The 14,894-nt window shown below is 31.3% G+C and overlaps 1 protein-coding gene across 3 annotated transcripts; it reads right to left on the minus strand.

Moving 5' to 3' along the window:
- Positions 1-458: 458 nt before the first annotated feature.
- Positions 459-4,513, minus strand: LOC124933754 (protein PAT1 homolog 2-like). Of its 3 annotated transcripts, none has more exons than XM_047474191.1 (5): positions 4,374-4,513; positions 3,727-3,875; positions 3,511-3,576; positions 3,190-3,265; positions 459-2,755 (listed from the first exon to the last, which is right to left on the minus strand). In XM_047474191.1, the coding sequence occupies exons 1-5, from the start codon at positions 4,387-4,389 to the stop codon at positions 687-689; spliced, it is 2,376 nt and encodes a 791-aa protein (XP_047330147.1). In that variant the 5' UTR covers positions 4,390-4,513; the 3' UTR covers positions 459-686. The 3 variants fall into 3 exon arrangements, with proteins under 3 accessions (XP_047330147.1, XP_047330148.1, XP_047330146.1); XM_047474192.1 differs by having other exon boundaries at positions 3,511-3,573; positions 3,727-3,878; positions 4,374-4,436; XM_047474190.1 differs by having other exon boundaries at positions 3,727-3,878; positions 4,374-4,436.
- Positions 4,514-14,894: the final 10,381 nt, after the last annotated feature.

The raw sequence follows: 14,894 nt of genomic DNA on the forward strand, positions 1-14,894 counted from the left end.
TAAGTTTTAATCAATGACAGGGACAAACAAACATTGAATTTCATCGCCCACAATCATTCCGGAGCTCCACTTTTGATCAGAACAATTAACATTTCTGTGGCACAAGCCGAAGTCTTAAGAAAGGCCCTCCAAATTGAAATCAATAACTCTTGAAATAACGTTCTAGTTGAATCTGACGTAAAGACAGTAACTGAGATATTTTTCCGAATTGAATGCTAATTGGATCGCAAATCATTGTAACTTTTTTGAAATTATTTTTTATGAATATTTTTAACTTTTCGAAAATTATCTTTTATCACACACAAACAAAAACAAAAAAATAATTTAACTTATATTTAGACATCACAATTATGGCAAATAAAAAGCAACATATATATATATAACTGAAAACTGGAATATTAGACTTCATAGTTGTTTTATTTTGTACAGAATTCATTAACTAGGTGAAATGTAGGAGGTAACAACCATAACCGACAACAATGGTACCAGTAGTAAAAATGTAGCAAGTACCAAGATTAAATCAAACAAATACATATAACATCTACTATATTATTCCTATATATAATATATATATTCCAATATTATTACATCTTAATAATAACCTTAATAATAACCGAACAAACCGACACATCGACGAAGGTCCTTTCATCATAAAAACCACAAGACCTTTTCCGTCGCTAGTCCAACTAACCCTTCACAGACTCTGCACTTACTTGACCATCACGACTGCCTCCTCCACCCCGAGTATTCAATCCAGTCACCGGCGTCGATTTCTGAGCAAAATCGATCAACACTTTCCTCTGTTTATCATCTGTATGCTGTAAACTAGCTCTTAAAAGCTCAACTGGCATCTCCTTATTTATCGCTCTAGCCACTTCCGATCCAGTCATCTCCATGCTCGGCTGCTGTCCCTGTGGATCTATCGATTGCACTATACTATCGTATTTACTTATGCAATACTTTGTCAGAAGACCGAAAAAGGCGTCGAATGAAGCCTGCCAAAGTGCAGGATTCGGCATACTACTACTACTGCTACTCCCATGGAAATGTTCTTTCAGGAGTCGGGTAGCTCTCTCCAGAACGCATTTCAGAATAACTGAAGCCCCATCTCCATACGGGCTTCCTATTGGTCGTAACGGCGGCTGCTCCGATGAACACACTACAGCCGCTAGACAAGCGCTAAGTGAATTCAGATCCATCCCGATAACACAGCCACTAACCGCCTTAGCCAGTTCGTCGTTCGTCTCGGCTCCGAACAAGAACCTTAAATGCCGGAAAACAGTCATGCAGACGATCCTTGAAAGATCGCCAGCCGGGTGTAAGAGTTTTAGGTATTTGGAAATAAGCTTCCTTCCTTTCGGAATTGAGACCAACCGCATGAATACGATATCGTCCTTCGGAAGTGAGTTTGAACTTTTTCCGAGGGGATCGACGAGCTGGAGGAGAGCGGTTGCTAGTCCTTCCAACAGAACCTGACGCCTACGTCTTAGCTGAACCCCACCGTCTTGCGGTAGGCTGAACTGTAGTAGCCTGTCGATATCGTCTACATCAAGTAGGATGTAAAGGCCATCTTCAATTGCGATTCTAGCCGAGAACATGGGTTCCTGCTCCAAAGGCTTCTCAGACAACTTCTGATCAGAAGATGGTGAATCGAATTCGAGTAATGGCTGCTGTAGTTTACGAACAGGAGAGAAAGAAATTCGCCCGTGCGCATCAACATTGATATATGAATGCGATTCGGAGTTGTTACGAGTTCGATTAGACGAATCCTTCAAACCCGATGGGCAGAACCGATGTTTCAAACCCGATTCGGATGATGTTTTAGCGATTCGGGCTTGGTGGTAATAATCATCAGTATACGGGTCGTTTCCGTGGGTTATGACATGCTGCATTTTGAGAATGCTCTCAATTTCTTCGGATGTCATATGCTTGGATCTGAACTGTAGGGTGATTTTCTCGTTCTTTTGGCTACTACTGGAATCTGAGCCTTGTGATCTGAGACTTGACTTGCCTTTCTGCGACGTCTTATGATGCCGATTATGATCTCTCCCGTCAGTTAACCCATACTTGTTGAAATGTGGGGAAGGTGCAAACGAATTGAAAAAATGCGATTGCATGGCGGATATATGAGATAAAGACGGTTGAACTGGAAGATGCATTCTCTGCTGTTGTTGTTGCAAGACATTGTTTAAGAGACTCTGGTTCGTCCAGTTGCTTTGTGTCCGGTTACTAAAAGGGTTTAACTGAGGTAAACTTGAACCATAAACTCTGTGGGTCAAACCGGAATGTAAATTTGGGCTGGACAAAGGTGAAAGATTGATGCCAGAAAAGGGTTGATGGTGGCCTCCGCTATAAGATGAACTATTACGAGGCGAAGGTTGTTGAGATTTTGAGCCGGGTGGAGGGAAAGAAGTGAAAGATGATTTGGGTACTAATATAGGCTCACTGGAAAATTGTGGCGGCTGTTGTAGCTTATGAGGGTATGATGATGTTCTGTATAAGGGTTTTGAATCTTCGAGAGAAGCTGATGTTGTTTCGCTTGAATAATAAGGTTGTTGCTGCTGCTGCTGTTGTTGTTGGAGAGGAGACGAGGATGTTCTGTACAAAGTCCTTGTTTCGGAAAGATAATCTGGTGAATTGTAAGGCTGTGAAGACCACCTCTTTCCTTGTTGGAAAATTTCTGTGTCGGATAAAGATTTATCTAACCACTCAAAGGAGGAGTTTGGCTCCTGTGTCCATTCAGCCGCTGATGAACCTGCACCAAATTCCAGTCAATAATAATCAGCATTTTAAGAAAATCAGCTCATCAGTTAATCCAAATGAGTAAATGCTTATTTGAATTGAGTTCCTTTCATAATTGCTATATTCAAATCAAACTAAACTATAAATCTAACTTGATTCATAAGATATAGACTTAACTTGGTAATCTCGAATGAGCATCATCCAAAAGATAACAACTAAGCTCTATAAACTAATCAACTTACCTCATTATAAGGGTAAAATAGTATTCAAGTATTTTCAAAACATTAGTTCCCATTTATTAAATCAACTTACAGTTTAGATATTTCACTTGGTTTATGCAGCATTTAACTTTAAGTTACTACCCTCAATCGAGCCTTATGCTCTACATCAAGAAAAACTTTGAAGCAAATCTAGAATCAACAAGATGTTGAACAGAAGCACACTTACTTTCTCTTGAAAATGACCCAGAACTCCGCTCTCCAATTATTCCAGGATGCTTTGGACCTGTAACCACTCTGTTCAACTGCATGGAAAGCGAGATTTCATTAAAAGTTAAAGCTAAAATAACAAAGTAAGAAAATATACATCTAAGAAGCTTTCACTTATAACCAAGAGACCATTGGCCTAATGTCTTTCCATTAACATGGGCACCATATCACAACTTTAAGCATAAGTTTATGCATTATGTCATCCAGTAATAAGAATCGTAAAATCAAGATAAAAAATGCAAATCAATCTACAAAAAAACGAATACAACAAGAAGCTAACCTTTGAAAATGTAGTAGTGAGATCATCTACATCAGACAGAGATCCAAAACCAGAGCCAGAACCCTGCTGTGAAACACAAACAGAAACTCCATTATTGACAAGAATTCCAAGACAAAATATAATAATACTATATATTATATTTCCAAAACAAAAATACTAATAGATCCATAATTGACCTCTTGATTTAATTAATTAAGTAAACAAAACTCTTATTACCTCTTGACTTTCAAAGAGATGATATTCATCACCAACATTCCCAGCAAATTGTATGTCATAAGTTTCATCATTTTCTATACCTCCTAACTCAACTTCCTCCGAAACATCCTTCCCAAAAAACGCATATTGTGATGCATCAAACGTTGCATCTGCTACACAAGAATAAAAGAAACCTTTTTCAGATTCATTACCATCATAAAGATATAGAAGAAGAAGATAATGACATTAAAAAAAGAACAATTATAGAGGGCTATCATATCAGATCCCTACTCAACAAAGAAAACAAACCCTAGAGAAAAAAACCAATCTGTTAATTGGGTTTTTTAAGATTAACCCTTAGTCTAAAATGGACTTTTTTTGGGTATAAGCAGCACAATTTAATAAAAACCTAATTTTTTTTACACAGAAAATGAGCTAGTTCTTCATCAATCATTCCCCCAAAATGCATGTCAATTTGAGAAACAATAAAAGGAAATCGAAGCTGAACCCATGTGCGCTTAGTAATAAGGTGTAAATCAGAACAGAAACGAGGTGATTCTTGCTCAATAAGGGAAAACTTCACAGAAAATCAGAACAGAAACCCAAATCGAACATAAAGCAAATAGAAAACGCCAAGAAATCGTAGAATTGTAGAGAGAGAAAGAGACCTGAGGAAGGGAGCATGATGATGATGATGATCGAGAGAGCAATGGAAGTCTGGTCCTATTGACTTGCGGTGAGCAAGAATTGAACTGCAAACGAACCATCAATATTGCTGATAGTCTTCTTTTATATTGCGTCAAGGTCCCGTCTGATCAGATTATTAGACATTTGTATTTCTTTATTATTATTATTATTAAAATATTAATATTCTTCTTTATATTAATATATTTTTATATTTAATATATATAAAATATATACTTTTTATGAACCACATCCATTACTTAAATGTAGTGTTTGAATTGAAAAAAATATATATTATTAAATTAATTTATATATATTTTAAATAAAGAAAGTTAATATAGTCGTCATCACATATTCATATGAGATAAGAACGAAATACGTCATCTTTAATCTCTTAGAAATTACTCTTTAAAATATATTATCTAAATTGATTTTTTTAAGAACGTTGGGTTCGTTTCTTTATTGAAATGTGATTAATCCTCGTTGAGTTTCGTAAACACACTTAATCATTTAAACAGACGCAGAATTTGTTGTCTGACGGACTCGAACTCAGGAAAACTTAAAATATCAACATTTTGTTGTTGGGCTAGAAGAGAAGACATTTGAAACAACATATTTATTTATTTTTTATAAATTTAGAGAAATATATTTGTTCAAATCATTTTTAATTATTTTTTATATTTCAAAATAAGTATGTTTTTAAATAATATTAACTTCAATTTAAAGTGTTTTTTTTTTAATTAATAATGATTTTTAATATCTTAGATATAATTTTTATCATTGTTTGATTTTTATATAGTATTTGTTTAATAATTAAAAAATTTACACAAATTATTTTTAAGATGTCAATTTTTTATAAAGAAATTTTCTCAATTTTTAGTTTATTTCAACAAAAGAAAACTATAAGAATTTGTGATATTTGATATTTTAGTTTTGGAATGTTCTTGAAATATTTAAATTTAATAGTCTATGAAAATATTTTTCTTTTTCTTTTTATTATCATCAATTTAAGAAAATAATTTCTTTGTAATTTAATCAACTTAGTGTTATTTAAGAAAAAAAAAATACTGTAGTTGAGTTTGTGGTAAAAAAAATTCTCTTTCATTTTTATTTGTTTGTATTATAAGAAATTAACCTTTAAAAAATATATATATTAATAATTTAAAGTTAAAATTTCATATTCTCTATATATAGTATATTATAAATGATTGATTCCCTTCCAAACAGGCCTTAAAAAAATAAGTATTCGGGTCACACTATTTAATGAGATAAGTTCGAATCCTTCTGGCTCAAAAGAATCTTCTTTTGGATTTGACCTAAGTGCACATATTTTATAATTACACCCCTTGAAATATGATTAAACTTCATTTAGGTCCATAATCTTCTATTTTATTCAAATCTCACCCCATTATCTCTTGTAAATGTCAGTTGTTATGTTAAGGGTATGTTTGATGTAGATTATATGAATTAAATCCAACATAACATTAAATACTAAAACACCCTTATTTATTTATTTATTTATTTTAAAAACATATTCCTACAAACCCATCACATTTAAAAAATAGCTAAAATTAGTTCAAAATACTTTTTGGTCCTAATGAATATTATATTATATTGTTTTTTTTTTCTTTATTTAATATGAAAGATTACTTTTTGAATTGTGACTATTATATGATATGCTTACTTCATTTAGTATAAATACAAAATTTTAGGTTAACTCTTTTAATGAATCTTACATTAAAATTAAGGAGTTTTAATTTATAACTAACACATTAAGATATTTTAAAGGAAAAAATATTACATATATATATATATTTCAAGTTGGGAATTAATGAAGTGCAGATTGTTCCAATTCAGTCAAGATCTAATTTCCTTATAGAAATATATCATAATTAAAAGTAAATAAAGAAACAGAAAAGAAGAAAGAAAGAGAAAATAATTTACAACAATCTTTGTGTTGTTCATATATTAAAGAAACATAGGAAAAGAAACCAACTTAATGTGAATCTTCCAAACATAGAATATGTCGTCCCAAATCCTTAAAGATTCTTTTAAATTTTGCTTATTCTCTAATGGTACAAGTTTTATTTTTATAGAAAATTAGGTTTACAAATCTCTAAAAATAATGACTTATTTTATAGAGTTATTGCCATCAGTTTAATTTAGAGTTGCTATAAGTGGTTTGAAGTACACTTCAAAACATTATTTTATTTTACCGTAAAAATGTGACATGTCATCGTGATTCTTTATTTTTTAAAATTAAATTCACTCTTTATTTCTCTAATTTAAAAAAAATTATGTTAATCCATTTGTTTTATTTATAATTTTTATTTTATTTTTTAAAACCTATCAAAAAAAAAAAAAAATCCAAACTCACTGCAACTATAATTTTAATTTTTGATCAGTGCTAACTCCTAATTATCATCGACCAACTCAAACATGAATATAAATAATATAAACAAAATATATATATATATCATGTTTAATTTTCAAAGTGTTTGAATTATCGGATCGAGAACTGTGATTAATTTGAATATATATGAGAGTAATGAATACTTGGGTCGTGGGTTGATCCGCCTATAAACTTAAAACAGTTAAAAATAAAATAAAAAAAGTTATAGGTATGTTTCGAACTTGTAACCTAACAAAAACAAGTACAAGCCTTTAAACGCGAGATATTTTAACATATATATATATATATATATATATATATATATATATAATGATGCTTAATTTTCAAAGTGTCTGGATTGTCGGATCGAGAGCTGTGGTTAATTTGAATATATATGTGAGAGTAAATTAAAAATGCTCACATTTTAATCGTAATTTTTTTCTCGATTTTTATTTTGTTAATCATGCACATGCACAAAATACATGCTAGTTATTTTTAATTTCATTAAAAACGTCGTTAAATAATTATGGCTAGTATTATAACTTTAGAATTTAATGGGTAAATTTAATTAAAATGAGTTAAAATGCACATTTAATTTAGTTAGAAAATATTATCAAATATGGCAACGAAGAATTACCTATTAAATTTAATGTTGATTTTAAAAGTTGTAATGTATAAATTATTTTCAATCAATTAATTTGGTTAGATAATTAATCAAATAAAATTAAAATAAGTTATCCGAGATTTGTATTTTTTTTTTGTTATATTCATATTTTCTTACTCCAATATTAATGTTAAATTAAATAGAACTAAATATATGAATAATGAAGATATGCGACCTATTTTAAAAAATGATATTATATTTTATTTATTAGTATATTCAATTTCTCATTATCCACTTCAAACTTCAAAAATAAATCACCTGTTTATTTTAGGTCAGAACTTAATAATACAAATATGTAATATGAGTATGATCAATATGAATACAAATATACAATAAGAATTATATAAAACTGATAAATGTAAGTATAAATACATTGTGAAACTATGTCAAATTCAAACTACATGATTATTAAAATATGTATTTAACATGTCTTTAATCAAATGATAGTTTATAATCAACTCAATATTAATAATGTGTTCAATAAGCATTTTTTTTTTTCTTTAACACCATTTTTATAACAAAAATATTTTATGTTGATGTGCTTATTAATTCGTCACCAGAGTTTTATTATTTATCAAAAAGAGCGCATCTAAGTTTTTATAAACATATCATTGAATATCATAATAAAAATTAATCTATTAAAATTTAAGTAAATTTAAAAGAAAAAAATAATATATAGATTAATTTCAATGAATTGATTTATATGAATTATCAAATAATTTACACCTTAACGTTTATTTATATTTTATTTATTATATTAAATTAATATTTATCCGAAGAAAATAACGAGCATAAATTGTACTCGAACTACGAAAACAACTAAAAAAAATAATTCAATGTACATAATATAGTCAATGTACATTTGAACCATTGACATGACATATTTGCTTCCATTCTAGATGAATATCATAATTTGCACGAAATATTCCATGGTATTAGTAAGAGGAGGTAGGGTTAATGATTTGCAAAGTGTGAAATCATATTATATTTGAGGAGTCAAGAATTTGTTGGAAATTCCTTAAAAAAAAAAGAAAACCAAATTAATGTGAATGGGAATATGCCTCTCAAACTATTTCATGAATAATATATATATATATATATATATATATATATATATATATATATATATATATATATATATATATATATATTTCAAATAATTCATGAATTAGAATTTGGTGAGAAATTCTTATTAGGAATAATAATTTCATATCAAATAAAATTTGGGATCTTAATTTTTTTTTTTTCTTAAATAATATATATATATTTTTTAACTCGATAACTAAATTTAGTGGAAGATCCACTTCTCCTAACAAGTAATTGGCTCCAAACATTGTAGATCCATCTCTCACATACACTAATTAAGAAATATTTATTTATTTAAAGGATAAACTATTTTATTAAATAATAGTCTTGTTTAAGAAGTAAAATGTAAAGGTTAGATTAACCATTATTTAAATAAATAATACAAAATATTATTTATTCTTGTTTTATTAACAAGGAGATTGATTAACAAGTTTGATTTGCTTAGCTGTATTGGCTAATAACCAAAGTACCTCTATTAGTTGAACATGTGGTAGGATAGGAATCCCCATTAATGACTAATTAATGGAACTAAGCAATCAAAGGCACTTTGCTTTTGTCATACACATACACCACTCATGCATGCTTTTATTGATGCACTAACAATTTTGAAATGTGTTAACTCTTCGGAAAGATAGGGGCACCATTTTAGAAATATTTATATTATCATTTTAATAAAGATAATATCATTCAACTTGTATGAATCTAATGTAAAGTCTAACACAATAATTTATTGTTATATATTCTTTTAATTCATTTTTTTTATAAAAAAATTGAGTATATTTTATTGTTTGGAGTTATGGATTTTGTTTAGGCTCTCAACTATAAAAAAGACCCAAAATGGTTCAAGATTATTTTTATTTCATTAAGGGTAATATAGTATATTAAAGGGTTATGTTATATCCCTAATAACTCTAGTATTTAAAGAGCGGCATGTCAGGGCAGAAACCCGCTCACTCAAATAACTTCTCGTCACATGCAACACTAGTCTAGATTACCTCAATACTAACTAGTCAGCCTATTAAAAGATACAAGAAGAATGAATACTTTAAGAGAGAAAGAGCTTGGAGAATATGAAATTGTATTGCTTGTTTCTTCGGTTGAATTGTGTAAAAAACTTGGTTATATACATAAAGAAGGACCCATAATTTAGGGTTAGGGTGGGATTGAAAAAGATTTAGGGCGAGCTTAAAAAAATAACGAGAAAATTCTGAATAAAACGAGTGGATAAAGGTAAGATTTACCTTTTTTTTGAATAATTATATAAACAAATAGTGAATTATATTGAAATTTTTTACAGGTGGAGGGATCTTTTTAGATTCTTCATATCCTAAGATTTCTAGAGACTTTTATTATCTACATAGAACTAGGAACACCTAGAGAATTCTAGAGAGTTCTATCATCTACCTAGTTTTAGAAAATCCTAGAGAATTCTATAGAGTTCCATGAAAGGAAAAGCCTAGCAAAATCTAGAACATTCTAGGGTATGTACATTACGGGCTTGGCATTTTGCCCAATTTGAATGGGCCATATCATTCTCCCCCACCTAAGTCGTGGTCATCCTCGGCTCGACCTTGGACCGATACCTTTTAGTCTTCTTCCTACTGTGCCATAAGTGATTTTCACTTTCCCTGATCTCTCGGTGTTGGGTAGACTTATGGCGGCCAACTCCATTTTGCGGCTCAATGTGTCGACTACACGATTGGTAACCCAGACTTGTACTCCAATGTGTAGTCGAACTCAGCTAGAAATTCTTCCTACCTAGCCTGTTTATGAGTTCGCTTGGCTATGTTATTCATTCGGATCTTGAACTTGCACTCGAGAAAGTATGCCTCCACATGCATAGACAATGCACGACCGTTGTCATATCTTTCTCATGTATTGTGTATCTTCGTTTTGTGTCATTCAACTCCCGGCTTTTGTATGCAATGGGGTGTCCCTCTTGCATCAATACACCTCCGTTGGTAAACTCGGATGCATCAGTCTTGACCTCGTACTCCTTAGTATGGTCTGGAAGGGCTAGCACTAGTTGTTTGGTAACTTTGGCCTTGAGCTCCTCGAAGGCCTCCACGCCCTGTTTTAGCGGTGATCTTTTTGGGAGTTCATTGAATATTATGTCTTTGAACTCCTCCAACACTGTTTAGAATTCCTCATGTGCTTCCCCTTTTCCCTCAGAATCGTCCTCATTCTCCATAGAGGCAAATGTCTCTTCACCACGTTTGAGACCTCGGCAGAATTGTATTGCTGAGAGCATACCCATTCCCTCTTATTCTCTTCTTGTTGGTATCACGCTAGTCTTTTCGTGATCCAAAATGATTAAGGTGTTAAAATAAGGAACTATGCAAGTTCGTACCCGATTGAATCATCATAGTTACAACACTACATTGTAGTTATCCATAAGGACTACTGTAAACGAGACTATTCCCTTCCAGTCTCCGATCTCGGTTTGCACTCCCTTAGCCTCCCTGACTATCGGCTTGGTTGTTGTATTCACGGAATTGACCGTCCCTCTCGTTGGGTTGATGCGAAGACCCAACGCCTTAGCCACTCCTTCGCGCATGAATTTGTGAGTAGCTCTAGTATCGACTAGTTCTTTGATGCGCCTTCCCCGATCAAGGTTTCCACACACATCGAGCCCCTCTTTGTTCCCTTGATCAACTCCGTAACACTAACCTTCACAACATTAAGAAGTTTAAGGGATCCCATATTAGTCCCTTCTTCCTCCTTGGAGGACTCGGTTGCTTTAATCGTTGCAACCTTTTCCCTTCTAAATGGGCACATAAACATTATGTGATTAGTAGCGCCACAAATATGACAAACTCTTGGCTTACCTGGTTCATCAGCTTGCCTCCTTAAGTTGTTTGGATGTCACTTCTTGGGTGGGCGGTCTCCCCCACCTTTCTCCTTGTTCTTTATGTTTAACTTCGGCCTATTCATGGACACTTTGAGCTCGATCAACCTCTCGGCAACCATAATTGCCTCAGAGACGTTCTGCACCTTAACCTTTGTAGCTCTAATTGTGACCATGTTTTTAGGTTGTTAACAAACGCGAACAGGGTCTCCAGTTTTGTGAGACTAGGAAAATCGAACATCAATTCTTTGAACTTCTTGATATACTCTTTGATGATCTTGTTGTGTGCAAGTTGATTTAGCCACTTCTGAGCCTTAAAATTGGCGTTCTTTGGGAAGAATTGACGCTTAAACTCGGTCTTAAAGTCTTCCCACATTTCCATGCCTCGTTCAATGTCTACTTCACGCCTCCTCCACCAGAGTAGTTCCACCTGTTTCAGGAAGAAAGGGTCTGTTTCTAACTTAGTACGATCATCAAGTATGTTTGATGTCCGAAAATATCGTTCCATGATCTATAGGAAGTCCTCAACTTTCCTTGAATTCCTCGAGCCCTTGAATGTAGTTGACTTGGTAACATCTATTTAATGAGGTGCCACACCTCGAAGTTTTCTTCATTCCACCCAATCCGACCTTCCAACGATTCAAGCATCCCCAACATCTCCCTTCGGAGAGCATCGATCATCGTATGGATTTCTCCTCTGATTGTCTCGAGCACTTCCTTCTGAATATCATTAACGTCCTCTCGAACCGATCAAGGCACTTTGTCCCGAATGCTACAATTCAAATTGTTAATGATTTCCATGACTTCATTTTCTAACTTTTCACCTGCCTCATCTAAAACCATCACTCTATCGGCCACCGCGCTAAACACCTCGAGAGTCTCCTGGTGCTCGCACATGCCTTCCTTAAGCCTGGTTGGCACATCTTTCGACGGACTTGCCCCTCTTGGGCCCCTTGTCCTTTTCCTGGCTGGTCGAAACCTTCGTGACTTTGGAACCTGAATTCATCTTTTCTAGCACGATCTTTTTTTGTTAAATGCAAAAGCACAAACGCGACTCTAATACCACTTGTCATGGACAGAAAATCGCTCACTCGAATAAATCCTCTTCCCGTGCGACACTAGGCTAGATTGCCTCAATACTAACTAGTCAGCCTATTAGAAGATGCAAGAAAAATGAACACTTTAAGAGCGAAAGAGCTTGGAAAATATGAAGTTGTATTGCTTATTGCTTCAGTTGTGCTGTGTACAAGACTTGGTTATATACAAGTGGAGAGATCTTTCTAGATCCTCCTTATCCTATGGTTTTCTAGAGACTTTTATTATCTACCTAGAACTAGGAACTCCTAGAGAATTCTAAAAAGTTCTATCATCTACCTAGTTGTAGGAACTCCTAGAAAATTCTAGAGAGTTCTATGAAAGGAAAAGCCTAGCACAATCTAGAACATTCTAGGGTATGTACATTATGTGCTTGACATCTTCACCCAATTTGAATGAGCGATAATATACCACCCTCATTAAAAATTAGAAGTAAAAAATTAAAAGAGAGGTAGAGAGAGAAAATTTAGTAGCAGATTTTCACCTACAACCGCGTAGGATTCATCAAATAGACTATCGGAGATTCAAACAGAGTCCGATTAAGCTGTGATTTTGTCGAGAGGTTGGTAACTCATTCATCTACATTTTCAATGGTCGGATCAAGGTTTGAACCTCTCGAAGTTTGATTTTTTGGGACTTAAAATTTCTTCCTATTTTGAGTTTTATTTGACTTGTTTGGGACTAAAAAGTTTGTATCTTTTTGGTTATGCCCTTTTATCTTTTTGCGGTATTAAAAAGTTGTTATACCTTAATTGTATTTACGACATATGATTATAGTGAAACTTGAATTGGAGATAAAGTTCCGTAGTTTTACTCCTTGATTTGAGGAGATTTTTTACGTAAAATATCGTGTTTTCTTGTTATTTATTTCAGTTTTTATTTGTGCTTTATTTACTCTTAAAATTTTCAATCAAGCAGTGAATCGAATATATATTTTTTTCAACATTGAGGGAATAATACAACACTAAGATAGGTAATTACTTTTATTGTTTTATTGTATTTTTAGGTTGAGTTTTACAAGTTAGTAAAAATAAAAGAATTCACTAAGATAGTTTAAATGGTAAAGACAGGGTACAAGAGATAAAAAAAAAAAAAAAAGATTGAATTCTTATTTACAACGTTTTTCAATTAAAAGAATAGAGGTAATCATTTTTCACAATATAATTTTTCTATTCTCTAACCCAAATCATTGAAAAGTTAAACTCTAATAATTTGTGTAAATAAATCCGGTTGATTACCATAAATACATTTAAAAGACAATATTTTGAAACATTGATTTGACTAAAAATTTTCTTTACATTTATTTAACAATAATTAAGCAATTTATAACAATATTTGAAACTTTGCAACTCATTTGTCAGCACACTTAACATCTGAATTATAATCAAAATAACAATAACTTCTTTTTTATTTTATTTTAAATTATCTTAATTTTTAAGACCTTATTCAACACATTTTACAATTTAGTTTATAATTATATTATTTTATTGACGGCAACTGAGCAACTCCTTTTAACTTGTAACATTCTTTTCAATTTATTTTGTGACCCATTATAATAAATTTAAAATCAAATATGAATTTTTCAATTTTTCGACTTAATTATAATATTAACTTTTTTACATATTAAGTTATTATCAACATTATTAACATCTTTATTTTTATTATATTGTTAAACAAATAATTTTAACAGCATACGTTTGTTATAATTGTAAGTAAAATCATGATTATGATACTAAGGTTAATTTTCTATGAATAAAAAATTAAAAATATTTTTTAAAAACTTTGGCAACACTTATTTGTTACAATATAATTTGCAACATAATATATGACTTAACTAATGTTGTTACTGTAGCACCTGAAAATATCTTATTCCAGAAAAATCGAGATTTCTCTTGTGTGTCGAAAAATCTTTAACAGAATATTTATACAAATATGTATTTTTATATTTTAAACTAATAATAATAATTAATTATTGATTCAAATTAAATAATTTTTTTAATGTGAAGATAATCAAATTACAATGGGATTAAGAGAAATCTTTATTTAAATTAATTAGAAATATTTAATTAAAAAAAATATTTATTTAAATAAAGAGTCGTAAATTGATTTTTAATTTAAAATCAATAAAATATTTGTATACGTATATAAACGTATATTTAATTAGAAAATCGGTTAAATAAGTTTGATGTTTGGTGATACTTGGGAAAGTGCTTACGCGTTAAAGAAGAGACTCTTATCCACAAAATTTTGGTTTTATTACATTTTGTTTAATTAATTATTTTTTTAAGTTTTATACATGTTTGAGTTTTTCTTACCTTTAAAATTATAAAATAATATATAATGTTAGTACCTACTATTGATGTCGAGAATTATAGTGAAAGTTACCTGAAAAATATTAGTGTAAGGCGTTATAATTTAAA

The sequence above is a fragment of the Impatiens glandulifera genome, chromosome 4 (assembly GCF_907164915.1).
Source record: "Impatiens glandulifera chromosome 4, dImpGla2.1, whole genome shotgun sequence".
NCBI classification, from domain to species: Eukaryota; Viridiplantae; Streptophyta; class Magnoliopsida; order Ericales; family Balsaminaceae; genus Impatiens; species Impatiens glandulifera.